The 19,103-nt window shown below is 36.3% G+C and overlaps 1 protein-coding gene and 1 pseudogene across 2 annotated transcripts in view; one reads left to right on the forward strand and one right to left on the reverse strand.

Moving 5' to 3' along the window:
• Nucleotides 1–4,202: 4,202 nt before the first annotated feature.
• On the forward strand, nt 4,203–7,167 carry LOC128555887 (uncharacterized; annotated as a pseudogene).
• Nucleotides 7,168–15,230: 8,063 nt separating this feature from the next.
• Nucleotides 15,231–19,103, reverse strand: part of LOC123524830 (uncharacterized) — a 32,256-nt gene continuing 28,383 nt past the window's right edge. The window contains exons 1-2 of one of the 2 annotated variants that reach the window (XM_045303334.2): nt 18,274–18,553; nt 15,231–17,477 (exon numbers count right to left, since the gene is read on the reverse strand). In XM_045303334.2, coding sequence (XP_045159269.2) covers nt 16,806–17,477; nt 18,274–18,330 — 729 coding nt within the window. In that variant the 5' untranslated portion in view covers nt 18,331–18,553 and the 3' untranslated portion in view covers nt 15,231–16,805. Of the gene's footprint in view, nt 17,478–18,273; nt 18,554–19,103 lie in introns of those variants that run through there. The other variant, XM_045303335.2, reaches the window with a different exon arrangement.

Genomic DNA, 19,103 nt, shown 5'->3' on the forward strand with positions numbered 1-19,103 from the left:
AAATTAATTACATTTTTGTGACTTATTATTTACTATTTGTGATTTACCTGTTTATTTCGCCGTATTTATGCACTCGTATCATATCGGCCGATATTTTGTTATGTTATCAACAAATGATCAAAGTGTCGTTATCGTCATCGGCGTGTTTAAATGGCATGTTTATAATTAAAAGTAAAATTTTAAATGAATTTTTGTAGTTTGTTATAAATGTAAAAAAAAACACCAGTTTTGATCGATGATTTCAATTGTCGGCGATCCTTTAGAATTAGGTCTTTTGATATATACATGTAATTATGTAATTTTACATTTCACATTTATCACGCTACCTTAGAATAAAGAGCTCATATGTTCAAACAAACAATTAGAACCAATAAAGATCATTGAATTGTAGACAAATCGGAGGAGAAATTAGTAAGTAATTAGTTAATTAATTAAAGGCGCACATAGAAGTGCGAAAGTAATGATCACTTAAAATGTTCACTTAAAAAGGCACACGAAATTATCCAACGTCGTTATGTTCAGTAGAGTCGCATCATTTAATATACGATGATGCTCTTTGTTTTGCCTTTTTAAAACTGTTTGTTTTGTTTTCTTTTAGGAATGTTTGTTTGTTTGTTTGTTTTGGGTTTAACGCCGTTTTTCAACAGTATTTCAGTCATGTAACGGCGGGCAGTTAACCTAACCAGTGTTCCTGGATTCTGTACCAGTACAAACCTGTTCTCCGCAAGTAACTGCCAACTTCCCCACATAAATCAGAGGTGGAGGACTAATGATTTCAGACACAATGTCGTTTATCAAATAGTCACGGAGAACATACGCCCCGCCCGAGGATCGAACTCACGACCCCGCGATCCGTAGACCGACGCTCTACCTACTGAGCTAAGCGGGCGGGTTCTTTTAGGAATGAATCGCTGTATCTCGAATATGTATCGAGTACATTCTAACATAACAAAATGTTCGCCGATATGAGTGCGTAAATACGGCAAAATAAACAGGTAAAACACAAACAATAAATAATAATAAATCAGAAGAAATGTATTTTATTTAACTAATATAATGATCCTTATAATCCTTTATAGATACAGTTTATTAAAGCCGGCTACCTTTACTTACATGTTCATATATGATATGTATATATAGAGCCGGCTACCTAGACCTTTAGTCTAGGTAGCCGGAACCGGCTACGTAGACTAAAGGTCTAGGTGGCCGGAACCGGCTACCTAGCCACTGCCATTTACTATATGAACAAGGGATTACAGATTTTTCATATTTTTTAGCGCGTGCTATACCTGCTTGAGATTAGCTGTGCGTACATTAAGTTCAATTCAGTTTCGATTTATTGCATAAATACAATGCCTACAGCAAGTGAAAGCATTATATAATATGGAGCAGAGAGAGTACATAATAATTTTCAAAAGAGACAATAAACTAATAAATTAATAAACGACAATTTTTCACAATGTTGTCACAAAACTTTTATAATATAATATTTTCACTCTAAGGCGAACCTTTAACACGTGTTCTATGTATCTATACTTTAATATCGAACAATTAACCTGTATTACTATGATATAGTACAAGTAATAGCAGTCAAAAATCAAACAATAAACCACTATCTGTAACCTTAGAGGACGAAAACATTTTATATTGCGTTGTTCAAGGTTATTTTGTACGATTTTTTCAGTGTTTAGAAAGCTTACCTAAAACATAACACCCTCAACCGATTTTACAAATGCAAGGTGATGTTTATATCTTTTTCTTTTCATTTTACGACTACTGTAGAATCTGGTAAATAAGCGCATATTCGAATATAAGCGCATATCAAAAGTAAGCGCATACGGCCTTACCGTTATTCCGTATTGGATAATTAGCGCATGTCATGCCCTTACCATAATTTTGTTTCAAAAGTAGGCGCATATCCGATTACAGGTAAACAAACAACAGATGCAGAAAAAAGACGTAATTCGTGGTATTATACCGTGATAATTGTTTATTATAAATACAGGTGACAAGTTTTCTTACCTGTTAAAAGATTATAACGTCTATTGTCTGATAAACGATAACTGTTTATGATAATCATGCTTTTAGAATAGCAAATGTTTTCAGCAAACTAAAGTAAAAGTTTGAATACCAGAAAAGTTGTTTGCGTTGTCATAACAGTTTGTCATTCTTTTGTAAATTTTTGAAAAATGTATGGATACAATGCTACAATCTTAGTGTTAAACAATTATTGAATGGTCCGAGAGATTGGACATATTTTGCAAATTATGAAGTTCATTTTGCTTTCATTATGTATAAATACTGTAGGCCTATGCAATAAAAGGAAGTAGTTCACTGTGCACGTTCATGACCATGTTTTATCTTCGTTTTCTCAACCATGGTAAGCAATATTCCCAATATATCATAAGTAGGCGCACATGGCTTGTCTATAAGCGCATATCAAAATTAAGCGCATAGTTATGGCTTAAGTATAAGCGCATATCAAAAATAGGCGCATAAAAGTGTCACTAAAATTATTATAAGCGTATACGCTTATTTACCAGATTTAACAGTATGATACATAGCACTAACATGTGCGTTTATTCTTCAACAATATCCAGTCAACCGGTGCAAATTTAAAAATGAATTTGAAAGTTAAATGTTCAAAAATCAGATAAATCAAATGCCTGTTTAGATGAAATACATAATTACACGAACAGAAAATCTCTACCTTCAATATCACACATGGACTTCTTAGTTATAGCGATAAAAGGAGGTAATCGCAAACAATAAATTCACTAATATTTTCCACTATGTAGACAACATTCAAATCTTTGGCAGCTTCATCAGAAAAGTAAAAAGGTTGGTTCTGTTCCGTTCCACCAAATACCATTACCTATATGAAATCTTAAATGTAGTTTAACAACATCTTTATGGTTATAGATACCCAATATCTCAGATTCGTACAATAATACGGAAACATCCAGAGGGTCAAACAATTAATGTTTTGTTTTTGTATTCAATTTTATAAATACACGGATTTTCGTTTCATTTACATTTATTTCAAGATACTTAATCCCCTTCAATGCGCAATCGTTGACAATCGGGATTAAATTAAGAATTGTCATCGGAGTAACGAAAACTAATCTCTGTTGTAGAAAAAACAATAATTGAAAATGATATACGTTAAAAAATCAAAGCGCTAAACGTACTGAAGTAATGTAAAAGAACGTTAAAATTAATGTTCTTTAAATTGTAAAACTCAACATTTGAGTGGCTGTAATCAAAGCGTTGAAAGTACTTTTATTTTTTCAGTCGGAGAAGACTTTCCTTGTTACAAAATGGAAGATCATTATAACCAGCTCGGTGCCCTTCGTTGCCCTAATGCAATCCCGAAGACTGGCAGAATTGGCTATAGAGGGGATCAAAGTGTAAATACAAGTAAAAACTTTACAAAGTTATAATGGTAGAACGAAACCCCCCAAATTATGTATAAGTATTATACTAAATCAAAACGAAAAGAGTAAACAATAAAAGCGCTGAAGGATACTGAATTAACTGAAAATGTTATACGTTAACAAATCAAAGCGCTAAACGTACTGAAGTAATTTAAAGGTGCGTTAAAATCAAAGTTCTTAAACAAACCCCTTTTACTTGCGTCCAGTGCTTGAAACAGTTAAGCCAACAACGCAATTTAAATCAGCACATGAAAGGCGTACACGAAAAAGCGTTACGTTCGTGCCGCAAATGCGGTAAAACCTATACCAGACACGCTAAGCGCCTAGAGCACGAGCCGAAATGTCGAGGGTCTGTGGCCTATCCTTGCGACAAATGTCCCGAAGTATTACCCGGATCTCCAACACAACGGACTACGGACGATGCCGATAATTTATTGGAATTATCAAAATCCTCGGAAAAATCTTCTGATCATCAAAATAAACGCGCTTCATTCATTCATTCATTCATTCATTCATTCATTCATTCACTCACTCACTCACTCACTCACTCACTCACTCACTCATTCATTATTCATTCATTCATTCATTCATTCATTCATTCATTCATTCATTCATTCACTCACTCACTCACTCACTCACTCACTCATTATTCATTCATTCATTCATTTTTTTTCAAAGCATAAAACTGACTTTTTCCCCCTCAAGTTTATAACATCATTTATCTATTTCAGGAGGGAGATAGACTCCAATGTTCTGCCTGGAACTTCGGGAGGTCAAATAGGGGCGGGTAAACAAACCCCTTTTGTTTGCGTTCAGTGCGGAAAACAGTTTAGCCAACAACGCAATTTAAATCAGCACATGAAAGGCGTACACGAAAAAGCGTTACTTTCCTGCCGCAAATGCGGTAAAGCCTATACCAGAAATGCCAAGCGCCTAGAGCACGAGTCGAAATGTCGCGGGTCTGTGACCTTCCCTTGCGACAAATGTCCCGAAGTATTGAAAAGGGCAAGGCAACTAGCGTTTCATCAGAAACTTAAACACAAAGTCAAGCCGACGGCTCGGAAAACAACAACAACCAGAAGCCCGCAGACCGGACCTTCTACTTACAACTGTCAGCGCTGCGACGCCAAATTCCAGCACCAGAAACAATTACAAGCGCATAACGCCAGGCAGCACGGCGGCGGCCTATCAGCTGGCGGCTCGAATCCCGGAGCCGGACCCAGTACCTATAAATGTCGTCGGTGTCCTGCCCATTTTCCAGATCGTTGGGCCTTGCACTCATACGATCGAATGACATTACCAAGTTGGCGCCGGCATGCACCCGGAACCGTTTGCCCAAGGTCGGGAACCCTGGATACACGAGAACGGGAGTATCGAGGCTCGTACTTCCGACCAATATTAGGGTCAAAGTCTTCAACACCAACTTTTCACTGGGCGCCGTTGAAAATGCTGGGCTTCCGGTTTACATTACCAGAAACATGTCAATCGTGCCACTATACAAGGACCCCGTCACATTTCACCCCTACACAGACAACTTATGCCTCTTCCGGTGTCTGTGTTTACACCGCTACGGGTCAGTGGACAAAGCCAAAGTGTTAGAGCTTTATCACCAGTGGAAAACGTCGCATAATCAACGAGAATACGAAGATTTTCTAGGCGGTCGAACTTCAGTCCATGTAACTCCGACCTCCCAATTTAAAGGACTTCAACTGCGAGACCTCCCTGAGTTCGAGCAGCGTTTCAAGTTGAACGTACACATGTACTGTCTGCACGAAGACGGGGTCGTGATACCCGTCTTTAAGTCTACGGACAGATACGCGGACACCATGTACGTGAACCAGTACGAAAACCACTGCTCGTACGTTATGCAATTCGCCAACTACGCCAAGACATTTCAGTGCGAACTATGCGACCGGATGTTCGATCACCATGGTAACTTTAAGCAGCACGCCAAAATCTGCGACAAAAAGACCGAGTTCGAATACCCGGGTGGATTCTACAAGGAGCAGCGCACCGTGTTCGATGAACTGGTGGAGATCGGCATCGTCGTGCCCAAAGACGATCGTACGTATCCGTGGTTCGCCGTATTCGATTTCGAATCCATGCTGCTTAAACTAGAAAGTGACGCCACGGAGAAACTGGAATGGACCCACCAGCACGCATCCATCAGCGTCAGCGTCTGCTCAAACGTCCCCTCTCACAAGGAACCCGTGTGTATCGTCAACGCGGAGCAAGACGAATTACTGAATGAAATGGTGGAAGCCTTAACCAAAATACAATCAGCGGCCGCCAAGTACGCCGACTAAAATTGGGGCCAATATTTAGAAAAACTGAAAAAATATTTGGAGTCTCTAAAGACTCTAAATCTCATGAAGATGGCGTGGAAGGCGCGAAAGAAGTCGAAAAGACGAAACTTCTTTACGGCAAACTGAAAGCGTACATGTCCTCGTTGCCCGTACTCGGCTTTAACAGGTAACTATTCATTTAGCTTAATCAAAGTACTGAAAACACTTTTTAAATTCAATCGTAAAAGCCGCTAGGCGCCGAAAATTGCATAAATGTTTACTATAAAATCAAAGTACCGAAAGTACTTATAACACGTAGGTCTTCATTTAAAAACCAAAGCACCGAAAGCATTTGTAAAAAAATATTTACTAGTAGTGTTTAGGACTATTATTATTTAATTGATTATTTTCAGCGCCAAATACGACCTGAATTTAGTAAAACAAAAGCTGGCCAAATATCTGCGCATGCACGAGCAAGAGTACGGGTTCATGGTCAAAAAAGCCAATTCATACGCGTGTCTGACGACCGACCGCTTCCGGTTCCTGGATATTAGACACTTTTTGGTTCCTGGGACATCTTACGCCGGGTTCCTGAAAGCCTATAGGGTCGAGGAAGCTAAAGGTTTCTTCCCCTACGAATGGTTCGATGACCCGGCCAAGCTGGAGCATACTGAGTTACCGCATCACGAGGCCTTTTACAGCGCCCTTAAAAATGAGAATATCTCAGAGGTGGATTATACCTTTTGCCAGAAAGTGTGGGCGGAATTAAACATGTCCACATTTAAAGATTTTCTTGTCTGGTATAATAACCTGGATGTGGGTCCCTTCGTTACGGCAGTGGAACGTCTACAAAAGTTTTATTTCGATAAAGGCATCGACGTGCTCAAGACGGCCATGAGTGTGCCAGGTATAGCCCGACAGCTCCTTTTTAAATCAGCGACAGAAAAGGGAGCCGAATTTTCATTGATTGATTGGAAGAACGCCGACCTCCATGCCACCATCAAAAATAACATCGTCGGAGGTAGGTTTATTTATTTATTTATTTATTCATTCTTATTTATTCATTTATTTTTTATTATTGTTGTTGGCTTTCTTTCTTATTTAGTGTAATAATATATCTATTATATCATTTTATGTCCTTCCATCATTTTCTATCCCCGTCACCACCAATCAGGATAGACGAAAATCAGGGGAGGTAAACCTTGTGAAAAGGTGGTGGGGTACGACGCTAATGCCTTGTACCTGTGGGCAATTGAACAGGCTATGCCAGAAGGCATGTTCGTGCGTCGTAGAGTCGAAAACGCTTTTAAACCGGAACATAGGGATCAGTACATGTAGGCGTTTAACTGGCTGAATTATTTAAACTTGTACGAAGGGACCCATATCCTCCACCAAAGGAATCACGGCAAGGAGATCCGCTTCGGAAAATACCCCGTAGATGGTTATGACTCCGAGACCAAGACCATCTACGAATTTCAGGTAATTATCCTTATTCATTATCTCTATTAAAATAATTATTTATATTACCATGCATAGTAATATCACTTTTATTATCATAATTATCTCCCCTCTTATTATCTCCCCTTTTATTGTCTCCCTTAGGGTTGTTACCACCACGGACACCAATGTGACGTCACCAAAAACGTCACCAACGAAAGATGGTATAAAATCAAAGACGCTTTGATGGAAAGGACGGAAAAAAGGTGGCTCAACTGCGCCGCATGGGCTTCAACGTCGTGGAGATGTGGGAGTGCGAGTTCCGGGATTATTGTAAAACCCATCCCAAAATCTACTGGATTCGGAATCAGTGTCGCCCTACATTTTGTCAAAAACACCGCGGTAAAGTGACCGAAAACCAAATTTTAAACGGGGTTCGAACTGGCGAGTTTTTTGGCATGGTAGAGTGCGACATCGAGGTCCCGGAAGAATGGGGTTGTGAAAAGTCCCACATATCTTTATCTCCCCAGCAATATTTCGAGGAAATGTGCCCCATTTTCTGCAATACGGAAGTTGGGTTTAACGATATCGGGGAGCATATGAGAGCCCACGTCTGGGAATACCAGCTGAGTGACAAACCAAGACGACTTCTGGTGGGTGGTACTAAAGCTCGCCAAATCCTGCTCGCAACACCACTCCTTAAATGGTACTTAGATAATGGACTTCAAGTGTCTAAAATCTATCAGGTGGTTGAATTCAGGAAGAAAGCTTGCTTCGAGAGTTTCGTGGAGGAAGTCAGCGACGCCAGGCGTGCCGGGGACGCGTGCAAAGACATGACTATCATCGCCGACACCATGAAGCTCATAGGCAATAGCGGGTAAGTGTATCTATTTATTCATTTATTTAGTTTGCTAGTTACTTTTCATGGTAATTTATTTGTATTTTTATCTATATAGATTTCTTTTATTATTATTTAAAAGAACTTTATTTACATATTACTTTTTCATCATTTAATAAATGTTTTCAGTTACGGTTCAATGATAATGGATAAAACCAAACACCGCAATGTGTTTTACGTGGAAAGGGAGAACAGGGCGTGCTTCGAGGTCAACAAACCGCAGTTCAGACAAACTATTTGTCTGGACGACGACGATCAATATTACGAAGTGGAGGCGGCTAAGCAAAAAATCAAACTCGACCTCCCCGTGCATCTGGGTTTCTTTATTCTGCAGTACGCCAAACTAAGGATGCTGCAGTTTTATTACGACCTTTTGGACAAATACGTGGACCGCTCCGACTTTGAATATATGGAGATGGACACCATTTTTCAATCGAAATGATTCGTTAGGCATATGAACGCAAAATGTTATTGTTTCGATTTGTTTCACGGATAATTATTTTCTCATTTCAGGACTCTGTCTACATGGCTTTATCAGCGTCGAGTATCCAGGAGATCGTAAAGCCCGAAAAGCTGGCGGAATACCAGCATGGACTCACGGGACTGTGCGACAATAAGTACAATCCCGTTGGAGACCGCTGGTTTCCCCGCGAATGCTGCGACAAGCACGCCAAATATGACAAAAGAGTGTCTGGACTCTTCTAAACGGAATACGAAGGCGAGGAGATGATAGGTCTCTGCTCTAAGACCTACATCGTAAAAAGCACAGAGCAGGATTATAAATTCAGTTCTAAGGGTGTGTCTAAGCGCCTGGTTGAAGAAATTCTAAATATCATTAAAGGTTAGAGACCACCAATTGTTTTCCTATAGACTTACATTGTAACATTATGGCGTGTACGGCCTTCCATACATCGAAACATGTATATCTAATTACAAGTTTTTCAAGAACTATCCTAGTTCTACCAAAATATCGGACGAAAAACATATGAATAGTGATACTTTATTTAAGTAATTTTCGTGTGAATGAAATGACCCCCTGTTTACATCATTGACATGGCGGGAGAAATTCGTTTGATAAAACTTTTTTTCAATACACATAAAATGTAGCAAATTTTGTCAAAATGTATAATAAAATACTGTAAATGCAGTGAAAAAAAAATATCAATTTTGAAAAAATAATCACTTCCTGGGTTTGTTTACATGACTGACCAATCAGAACGCACAGACGTTACCTTATTCCCAGGTATACACTTACCTCATTCCCAGTAAGTTCCCTGTACTTTTTTGAATTGGTGGTCTCTGACCTATAGATGAATGTTTCGTGTCACATTTTCCAATTTTACAGTGACATTGTGAAACATGATCCAATACCAGATGTCTTACAAAGTTTTATCAAGAAATGTTCAGTTTTAAGAAAGATATGGACAGTTTACTGAGGTCACCCCGTGTCGATTTATATGCCCAGACTCGGTCCCTGTCGTCGTCAGATTGCAATTTTTCGTGAAAATTTCACTTATCTACATTTGATTTCACTTGGAAGCTGAAATACGATTCATTCCGTAAAAAATAGAAATAAGGTCTAATAATTTTGATCATTCTCTAACATTACAGAGATAAAAATGATCCTTTTTCGCCCAAAAGCTCAGATAAAAATGGGCACACCTGTTAAAAAAGAGGCCAAAATTTAACAAAAATCAAATTTCACGTTTATTTTTGCACGAAAACGTCTTTCTACATCATTTACAACATATTTGTGGCCATTTACATTACCTGTGATGGCTTCCGACGAAAGTCATGTTTTAGCTCTATTATAGGTTAGAGACCACCAATTGTTTTCCCATAGACTTACATTGTAACATTATGGCGTGCACGGCCTTCTATACATCGAAACATGTATATCTAATTACAAGTTTTTCAAGAAGTATCCTAGTTCTACCAAAATATCGGACGAAAAACATATGAATAGTGATACTTTATTTAAGTAATTTTCGTGTGAATGAGATGACCCCCTGTTTACATCACTGACATGGCGGGAGAAATTCGTTTGATAAAACTTTTTTCAATACACATAAAATGTAGCAAATTTTGTCAAAATGTATAATAAAATACTGTAAATGCAGTGAAAAAAAATATCAATTTTGAAAAAATAATCACTTCCTGGGTTTGTTTACATGACTGACCAATCAGAACGCACAGACGTTACCTTATTCCCAGGTATACACTTACCTCATACCCAGTAAGTTCCCTGTACTTTTTTGAATTGGTGGTCTCTGACCTAAAGAGGTGCTGCGTACCGGAAAGCCCGCATCCGGTCAAAACAAGAGGTTCCGCGTAAGCAATAAGGGGGTCTATTCTTATCAACAGACCTGGTGCGGATTCTCGTACTTTTATTGTAAGCGGAGAGTCCTGGACAATGGTATTCACACCGTACCTTTAGACATTGTTCTGTGACCTAAAAAAGAGAAAACGTCTAACGGTCCAGAACCCATGGAGGTAGAGGATTTGATAGACGAACTTTCGGAACAGGATTTAGGGGACATGTTATCATAAAACGTATAGTGAAATTTTTATTTCAATTTTGAAATGTGTATTTCATTCAAAATGTTGTATAAAGTTTAAAACTTATTTTGGAAAGGTTTTGAATTCATTTTGAAAATTTATATTTATATGAGTTTGTAAATTTGACAATTATGGTTCGTTTTCAGTTTTGAAAAAAAATTGTTTATTTTGAACTTTGTGCTTTGTATTATTTTAGATTTTGTATTTCTTTTTTTCTGTTTTATTTTTTTTTATTTTTATATTTGAAATAATTTGTTAATTATTTTAAAGACTGTAAATGTTTTATCACTTGAAATGTTTTGTAAATATATATAAAATGTTTTGTATTAATTTGAAAACATTATTTATTATATATATGTATATATATATGTATATATATATATATATATATATGTGAAAACTAAAGGGTATGTTACTCATAAAACATTACTTTGTCAATCATTTTGTGTTCGTTAATTCCGCGAGATTACATCGGAGTTGTGATTAAAAATAGCTTCTGGCAAATAGGACTTCAGTGATCTTGATTTAGACGACTTACTTGGTGAATTCACTAGTAGCGAAATAGAGAATTCTGATGATGATAACGTGGCAAATAAGATATATCAATGCGACAACTGTGGCAAGAAGTATGTTTCTATATCGGGGTTAAGTGGTCACCTACGGACGAAGCATGGGATTTCAAATGTAGAGGTTTGTACTCGTTAATTACGTTCATAATCTAGATATGTATGTGTGAAAGATAAATTGCAAATATTCTTCAGTTTTGTACGTTCAAACTTGAGGAACAAGAAAATTAACCTTTCACTTCAAATCTGGTGTGGGTGGAATCCGTTTGCTTCGTTATTACATGTACTGTGCTCGAGTAAAAAGAAACTTGCATTTTTACGGAATTAAACATTTTATTTTTTCAAAAAAATATACCCTGGCCTAGATTAAATTAAAAAAACACATCTTGATAAGAACGGATACAAACCAGTTTCTGCTGTAATATGTTATCTGACACATTGGTTTGTATGGGATTTGAAACGATTTGGATATTGTTTAAATATTTTGCATTCAAAATGTAGGCTAGAAGCATATGATAGTGTCCGAAGTCCTTACATATTAACATATCTCAATGACACTACTAGTTTTATTATCAAGTTTGTTACATAAAATTCATCTAGATACATTTATAAAACATTATGCATGTTCAATAAATTAAACTGAAGATTCCAGACTAAAATAACTGATCATTGAAATCAGAACTCGTGCAAGGAAAGAAATAATGTGAGAATGAAAATAACATCCTGGTCACACACTGACTTATTTAGTAGATCCATGCACACGAACCAATTTTCTTTCCACAAAAGAAACATCTTTGAATGATTAATATGCTAATTAATCACAAAATAAATCAGCTCTCTTAAAGCCCTGCTCCCGTTCTACCTTTTAACCTTGAATTGTCACTGAAAAAGCATGAAAATCCTGAGTATGAACTGTGACGCCTGTCAAATTAGAGTCTATCTTATATTTAGACCACGATAATCCGTAAATAGCCAATCGCAAAGCAGATTTGTACCCGTCTATATTTCATATACAACAGTAGCGTTGTATATATATCGGGGGAAACTTGGGCAAAAAACGCGTGAATTTCGTGTCAGTTTACCATCTAACAATACAGGCTAACGCCGGAGTTAAATGACCTTGCAATTTTCTCACCAGTTATCAATGGGATAAAAAATAAGATAAGAAGAGGTAAATTCGGTTGACAACGTCTAAATATTAATGTAGGGATAATACACGTTTTTTTTGTGTGTATTAACGTCTGCAGAAGCCCGCGGGATTGTTTGTGACCTAGACCGAATATAAACAGATCCAGAAATGCGCAAATCTATGAATTGAGTAATAGTTATAATTATATAAAATCAATTTGAATTACAAGAAACTCCATATTTGCACTGTAGAACCAACTGGGTAAATACGTAATTTATATATTCACTGAAACGTTTCCAACAGTTGAGCCTTACATTTGCAAACAACTGGATCCAGTTGTTCGAAACTTTAACAGACGATTGAGCTAACGGTCGATTAACTTTATTAGTATATTTCGACAGAAAACTTAGAAAAACAAATGTACTTGTTAAGTATTACAAACACTAAATCATCTTTACAGTAAAATTAAAACATCATACTAGTGTTTCCCACCCACCAAGACTAGTATCTTGAATAGAAATTTAACAGGCGGTTAGTTTAACAGCTTAATGCAGGGGTCTTGGGTTCGAGCATCACTGGGGTCACGACCATGACTTCTCATATGGCACCAGTACTGGTTTTCCCAGGCAACGGACTCGAAAGTGGTTACAATAAGCTTGAAGCTTTCATCACAATCGAGCTAAAGTAAATTAGTACAAACTAAACTAAACTAAACTAACAACCCGTTAAAGTTTCGAACAGCTGGACCCTGTTAGAAAGTAGAACAACTACATCATTCTTACAAGAAAGGCACGATATAGTTCAAAGTGTCCTATGAGTATCTACGAACTAACTATATTCTGATAAACAAAATAAATAAATGAAATAAATAAACACCGACACTGGTTCCTGTTTCTATAAGAACAAAAATGAATATAACCATAATTATTTTGTCACTTTATACCAATTGTTGAAAAGTGATTTCTAATAGAATCTGATAATTTTACGTGATTATGTATATTACCAGTAAGCACTAGTCAACATTTGTTTACCTCCGGTTTGCTGTCAGCCTTTTTTGTAGTTTCGGAACCTTGCTATTTTCTTGAATCAACGTATCTGTCATCGTGTTTCGCCAACATGCAAACTCCTCACAAAAACTAATTGTTCAGTTGTTCAATTTTGAGTATTTTTGAGAAATCCACATTTAACTGTTTAGCATTTGCGATTGCAAATGACTCAAAGTGTTAATGAACGTCAAATTTTAGTAAATCCGGTATTTAAGTAAAACAGAATTTATACAAAGTAACCTGCATTCTTTCACATGCCCTACTGAAAAATGAGCGCTAACGGTACAAAGATAATATAACTCTTATAAAAACACGTTAATCCTAATTTCTATAGAACGCGTGGGACAGTTTTCAATAATTGCAGTTTTTATGTCACGTGGTCTAAGTCGGATAGACAACGGCACTCGTTGTCTATCCTATACAAAATTCTATATGAAATACCTGTGGTTTTGCGTGCTAAAGTGTGGCACGTGGCCGTTAACTGTTACCTATTGTAACCATGGGTTGCATACACACAAAAGAATTTGAATAGCCGGGAAGCAGGGCTATTAAACGAGATTAACAGGAGTACATGCACAATTGTCCGTTTACAGTGTTTATAATGTAAACATATATAACATATTTTTGTTGGGTTTTACGTCGGCACAATTATAGGTCATATGGCAACTTTCCAGCTGTTCACGGTGAAGGAAGACCTCAGATGCCCCTCCGTACATTATTTTATCATGAGCGGGCACCTGGGTAGAACCACCGACCTTCCGTAAGCCAACTGGATGTCTTCCTCACATTAAGAATTCAACACCCCGAGAGCGGCTCGAACCCACATCGATAAGGGGCAAGTGATTTGAAGTCAGTGACCTTAACCACTCGACCATGGAGGCCCCCGCATATATATTAGATTCAAGCTACATACTACAGCAAAACTGATTATCTTAATTGATAAACACATTTTGTGTACCTCTTTGCTAAAGTTATTGCTACTAAAAGCTTTTAGGGAATCTTGGGATTAAACAACGGTTTTCAAGATTTAACAAAATAGTATATACATACACAAATTCGGTTAATTAAGGACTCCCGTATGATACACTGATCAAATTAGCGAATGTTTTCCTTCGAAATGACTGTATTCTTCAATGCCTATTAAAATATTTAAAGATGAAAACAATCTATACTCCTACTTAACATTGAATTAAAGGTGTACATCAAAGAGCACTCCTTAAGACTGTCTCATTTTAAGTTTCGAAAATAAGTGTACAATTCCGAATGATTTAACAAGTTTTTTCCAAAATAACATGTTCTTTCATGTTAAACTTCAGAAGATGTATTTAAGGTATTAGCACACTAATAGTCAATATTAAAAATCTGCATAAACCCTATATTTCTAGTATCTGAACCCAAAAGGTAAGTTGATTTCAAAATTTTAAGAAAATTTACCGTATATTTTGAAAATTATTACAATTTTTATTAACTCGGCTAACCTTCCGATTTTGACCCATCAGTCGACAAGGACCTTAATTGTAAAAAGAGCTACAGAATTTCATAAAAATAATGTTTACACTATTTCTTCTTGTTAATCAAGTCTCTGACTATTACTGAGTAATCAAAACCAGATTTTGGTCAGTTTCAAAGTAAACCAACTGAAAAATATTAACATATTTATCTATACCCCCTATCCAAAATGGCCGGTACTTGGTACTTCGAATTTCCTATTGTTGTGATACGATCACCCACTGTTACAACATAATATCGTGACGTCACAACAACTTGACGTCATGATGCAATGCACAGTACACTGCACGGGTAATATTGGTATTATTTGGTTAAAATCATAATGTATAAAGAAGAACAAATCTAACAATAACAACAACAAATGTGACAATACAAAACTTTATTCATTGTCAACATATATTCTTAAAGCAACATTGTATCTGAAGGAAATTCAACAAATATCCTTAAGATTTACCTAGCATGAATCAAACGGCCAAATAAAATGTATAAATCTGTGTGCTTTATTTTTCACAACTCGCCAAATATCAACTATAGTCTGTTCATTGCTGTTTATTTCCTGTTATTATTTTGAACTGAATTACTTCAAAAAGACAGTACAGTACTGCTGACTAAATATTGATATAAGGGATAAAATAGTTTCTAGGCAACATTTATGCTAACTGTAGGCCTATAATAGATTTGCCATTACTCTAAGTTTTCCGGATAGAATTTCCTTACGCTGTCACTTCCGGTTAATCAAACATGTAGAACTACCTAAGGAACACAAACATGTATTTGAAAAAGAAATCCATTGACACGCGTTAAGCTGTAGTAGTATATCAGAGATTTATATGATGAACTTTATTCATGTTCTAACATGCCATGCATGCTTACTATTTTCAACTTGTCATGCTGCTTGGCAATGGACAATATTCTTGACACGTCTCTAAATGAGTTAGGTGACTAACTTAAAAACATCTTAACCCTCAAAATAGTGAAGATAAGTTCATCAAAGTTTCAAATAAAATATTCGAAATGTCATCAATTTTTTTTTCAATTTTGATTTTCATTCACTAATTGATTTTCATTCACTAATGTAGGTTTTAACGTGGAAGGACTTATACACTCCAATCCATCTTAAAGCCAGTCAAACCAAGGGAAATGGTCAGAGTGGTTGCCTAAGGCATGTTACAATTTAACGGAGGTGTAGAAACTGCAGTTACTTTATGGGATACTAGTATTTTCAGTAAAAATTAATATCGTTGTGTTATAATAACGACACCACCACCATCACCATTCTCATCAGTATAGTCATAATCAAATACATGTATATACATAAATACAAAAGGCTATAGCAAACAGTATTGTTTTATCAAATTATGTCCCACAGCTTATTTCAGTAATGATTTCAACTCGTATCTTACAAACATCATTATGTACACTGTAACAGTAAAACATACACACGAGTACTGGTAATATAATCTGGTAAATATTGTCGGTGCGCATCATGCTAGGGTCAGTCTACTAGTTGGACTGTCCTATACCGACTAATTTAATGTATAGGCCTATACACGTAGCCGCCTTGTTTCCACAATGCCGTAACTAGCTTTTTGATAGTTTTGGAAAACGACATTTAAAAATATAAGAGTGTCAATGACTTTACTTACAACCTTGTTGAACTAAAATTTAGCCTGTTTATGTTAGTTCTACAAGGCCACAAATTTACCATCATACGTATGTCATAGAGACATACCTAGTGACACTAAAATCTCAATTTTGCCAAAAAATGGACCTACGGCATTGTGGCAATAAGGCGAACTAAAGACGAAAAAGATAGGATTTCCCGTATAATTATTTTTATTCATGCAGAAGTAAATATATAAAATGGTGATAAGATGGATATTCTTCTGTCTAAGATAATTAAGAAATGTTTACTGCCTGCCTCACAATATTTATTTTATTAACTTTGTGTAATTTTCCGTCCATATATTTTCATTGATTTGTGTTCACCCGTATTACTAAACGGTTTCTCTCCGTCGACCTCCCAGTCTTTATACATATGTTCATACAAAATGGCAAAACCCTCTTTTTCATAAATCTTCTTGGAGAAATTGGACGTGCCTTCACCTTTGATATAAACTTGGTCTAAACCAAGGTTTCGTACCATATCTATCGCTGCATGGAATATCTTTGTAGCATAACCACGCCTCTGGTATTTGGCAGCAACTACAAGCGACAGAAAATGTATTGTCTCTTGTATACCATAGTGATCAAAGAAACTAGCTTTTTCTTCACAGTAGAGAAGGTACTGCAGGAGTACTTGTGATGGTTCTGGTATGGTACCTTTAAAATCTAACTCCTCATCTTTGAATGCGTATCTTATCGTCCGAAAACCAACAGCTTCGTCCGTGTCTTCGTCTATAAGCATCAGCGAAAGGTTGAGTTTTAGAGCAGCTAGCCAGTATGATTCTATTGCCTCGCACCATGGGGCACCTACGGATTTCATCAGAGGCTCTTGTGGTACGAAATGTTCTCGACACAACTGCAATGCTTTATCGTAGTATTCTTCAGTAATTCTTATCAACTTAAAGCCAGGAATCTTCTCAAACTTGCTTTGTGTCTTTTCAAATGCCTGGAAAATAAAACGTGAACACAGAATCTCGTGCAATATTTTAAATATAAGTCTGGCTATTTGCCCTTCGTAGGATCTGTTAAGATAATGCCTGTAATAAAGAGTAAGTAGCTTACACAACAGTAGTAAATGAGTTTATTTTTATTGAAATATCAGTAGTAAACGAGTTAAAAGAAATCTTGCCAGAATCATTTTTCATGTGTATGGGACTTTTAGGTGTTTTCTCTCGTGCTGAAAAGTCTCGTCTTACACCATGTGTACACTACTCTGGTGCTGTAAATGACGTCATTTGTACGACATACGTGAGAGTATTTATGAACGAATGCTTCATTTATCAATGAATGAATGTGTAAAATTTAAGAAAAGAAAGAGCTTAATGCAAAGCATAGGTTTCGTTTAAGTTCTATTCGACTATTAAAAAAAACGATAGTCTAGGCGGTTCTCGATAAATTGTTAAGTGGTTACTCGGCAGGGAGAAAATACGAGATTTAAGGGGCAAGTGCCTTATGAATTCTAAAATATCGACATTTCGCCCCGCGCAGAAATGGCACCAATCAGCCACCATATTATGAAGCAGCTTTATAAACAGGAGAAAAAAACTTAAAAAGTATGTTCTAAAATCTGACAACGCAATGAACTATGAAAAATTATATTTAAATCCTGTTCGTATCTGTACCCATATAGAATTCGAATAATTTTCGCTTAAATCTAAGTTATATATGTTTGTATTGAAGATAGTTAATGATATACAATGACATTCAACAATTTATCTAATAGTATGCAAGTAAAACTTTACCTGTTTAATGTCATCTTCTGTTAAATTCTTAATGGATATGTCGCTTCCTTTTCCCATGTTTCTGCAGATAAAACGTAGAAAATGTTATGCGCTTCGTTTAAAACATCACAGTATATAAATGTAAATGTTAGGTCATAAAATGGCACAGTATACAGGTCAATAAAAAGCACACTGAAAAATCAATCGAATGATATGTAGTCAGATGAGGCTGTAATAAATTATTACACTGATAATACGCCTCGCCGAAACGTTATAAATACGATATGATTTTACAATGAAAACCAGCTAGAACTCCGAATATTTCCAAAACTAGGAAGTGCATGGCTATCATTACGTATAGGATACATCATGAATTGGTTCGTCTAAGCGGAATAGAAATCAAGCGATCTATTTTGCTTAGACGAAACAATGAGTCTATCTATCTGTCCTAGACCACGGAAAACATGGACAAACAGTTTTTGAAAAAGCAGAAATCCCGCGCACAATTCTTTTTGACAGATTGGACGCAATATATTTCATTTTGTACAGTTACAATGTGTCTTAGAAATTTCGTGAGAAATTTCATTTCTCATTGGAGGATAATAATAACCTGTGGAGGGATTTCCCATTCACACAAAGAACGCAGCGAGTTGCACTATACCTTTTTAAAATTCTTACGTTATTTGTTTCCGTGGGCATGAAATTTCGGTTATTTCGTTGGAAAATGAATTTGTGGTTTTACACTTTTAAAGATAAAATGAATGAAAATTTTATCTGTTAGTTTGAATTTGATTTCGTGAATTGATGCAACCAATAAACGTCCGGGAAATGATTTCACGGTATATATTTAT

The sequence above is a fragment of the Mercenaria mercenaria genome, chromosome 3 (assembly GCF_021730395.1).
Source record: "Mercenaria mercenaria strain notata chromosome 3, MADL_Memer_1, whole genome shotgun sequence".
In the NCBI taxonomy this organism is placed as follows: domain Eukaryota; kingdom Metazoa; phylum Mollusca; class Bivalvia; order Venerida; family Veneridae; genus Mercenaria; species Mercenaria mercenaria.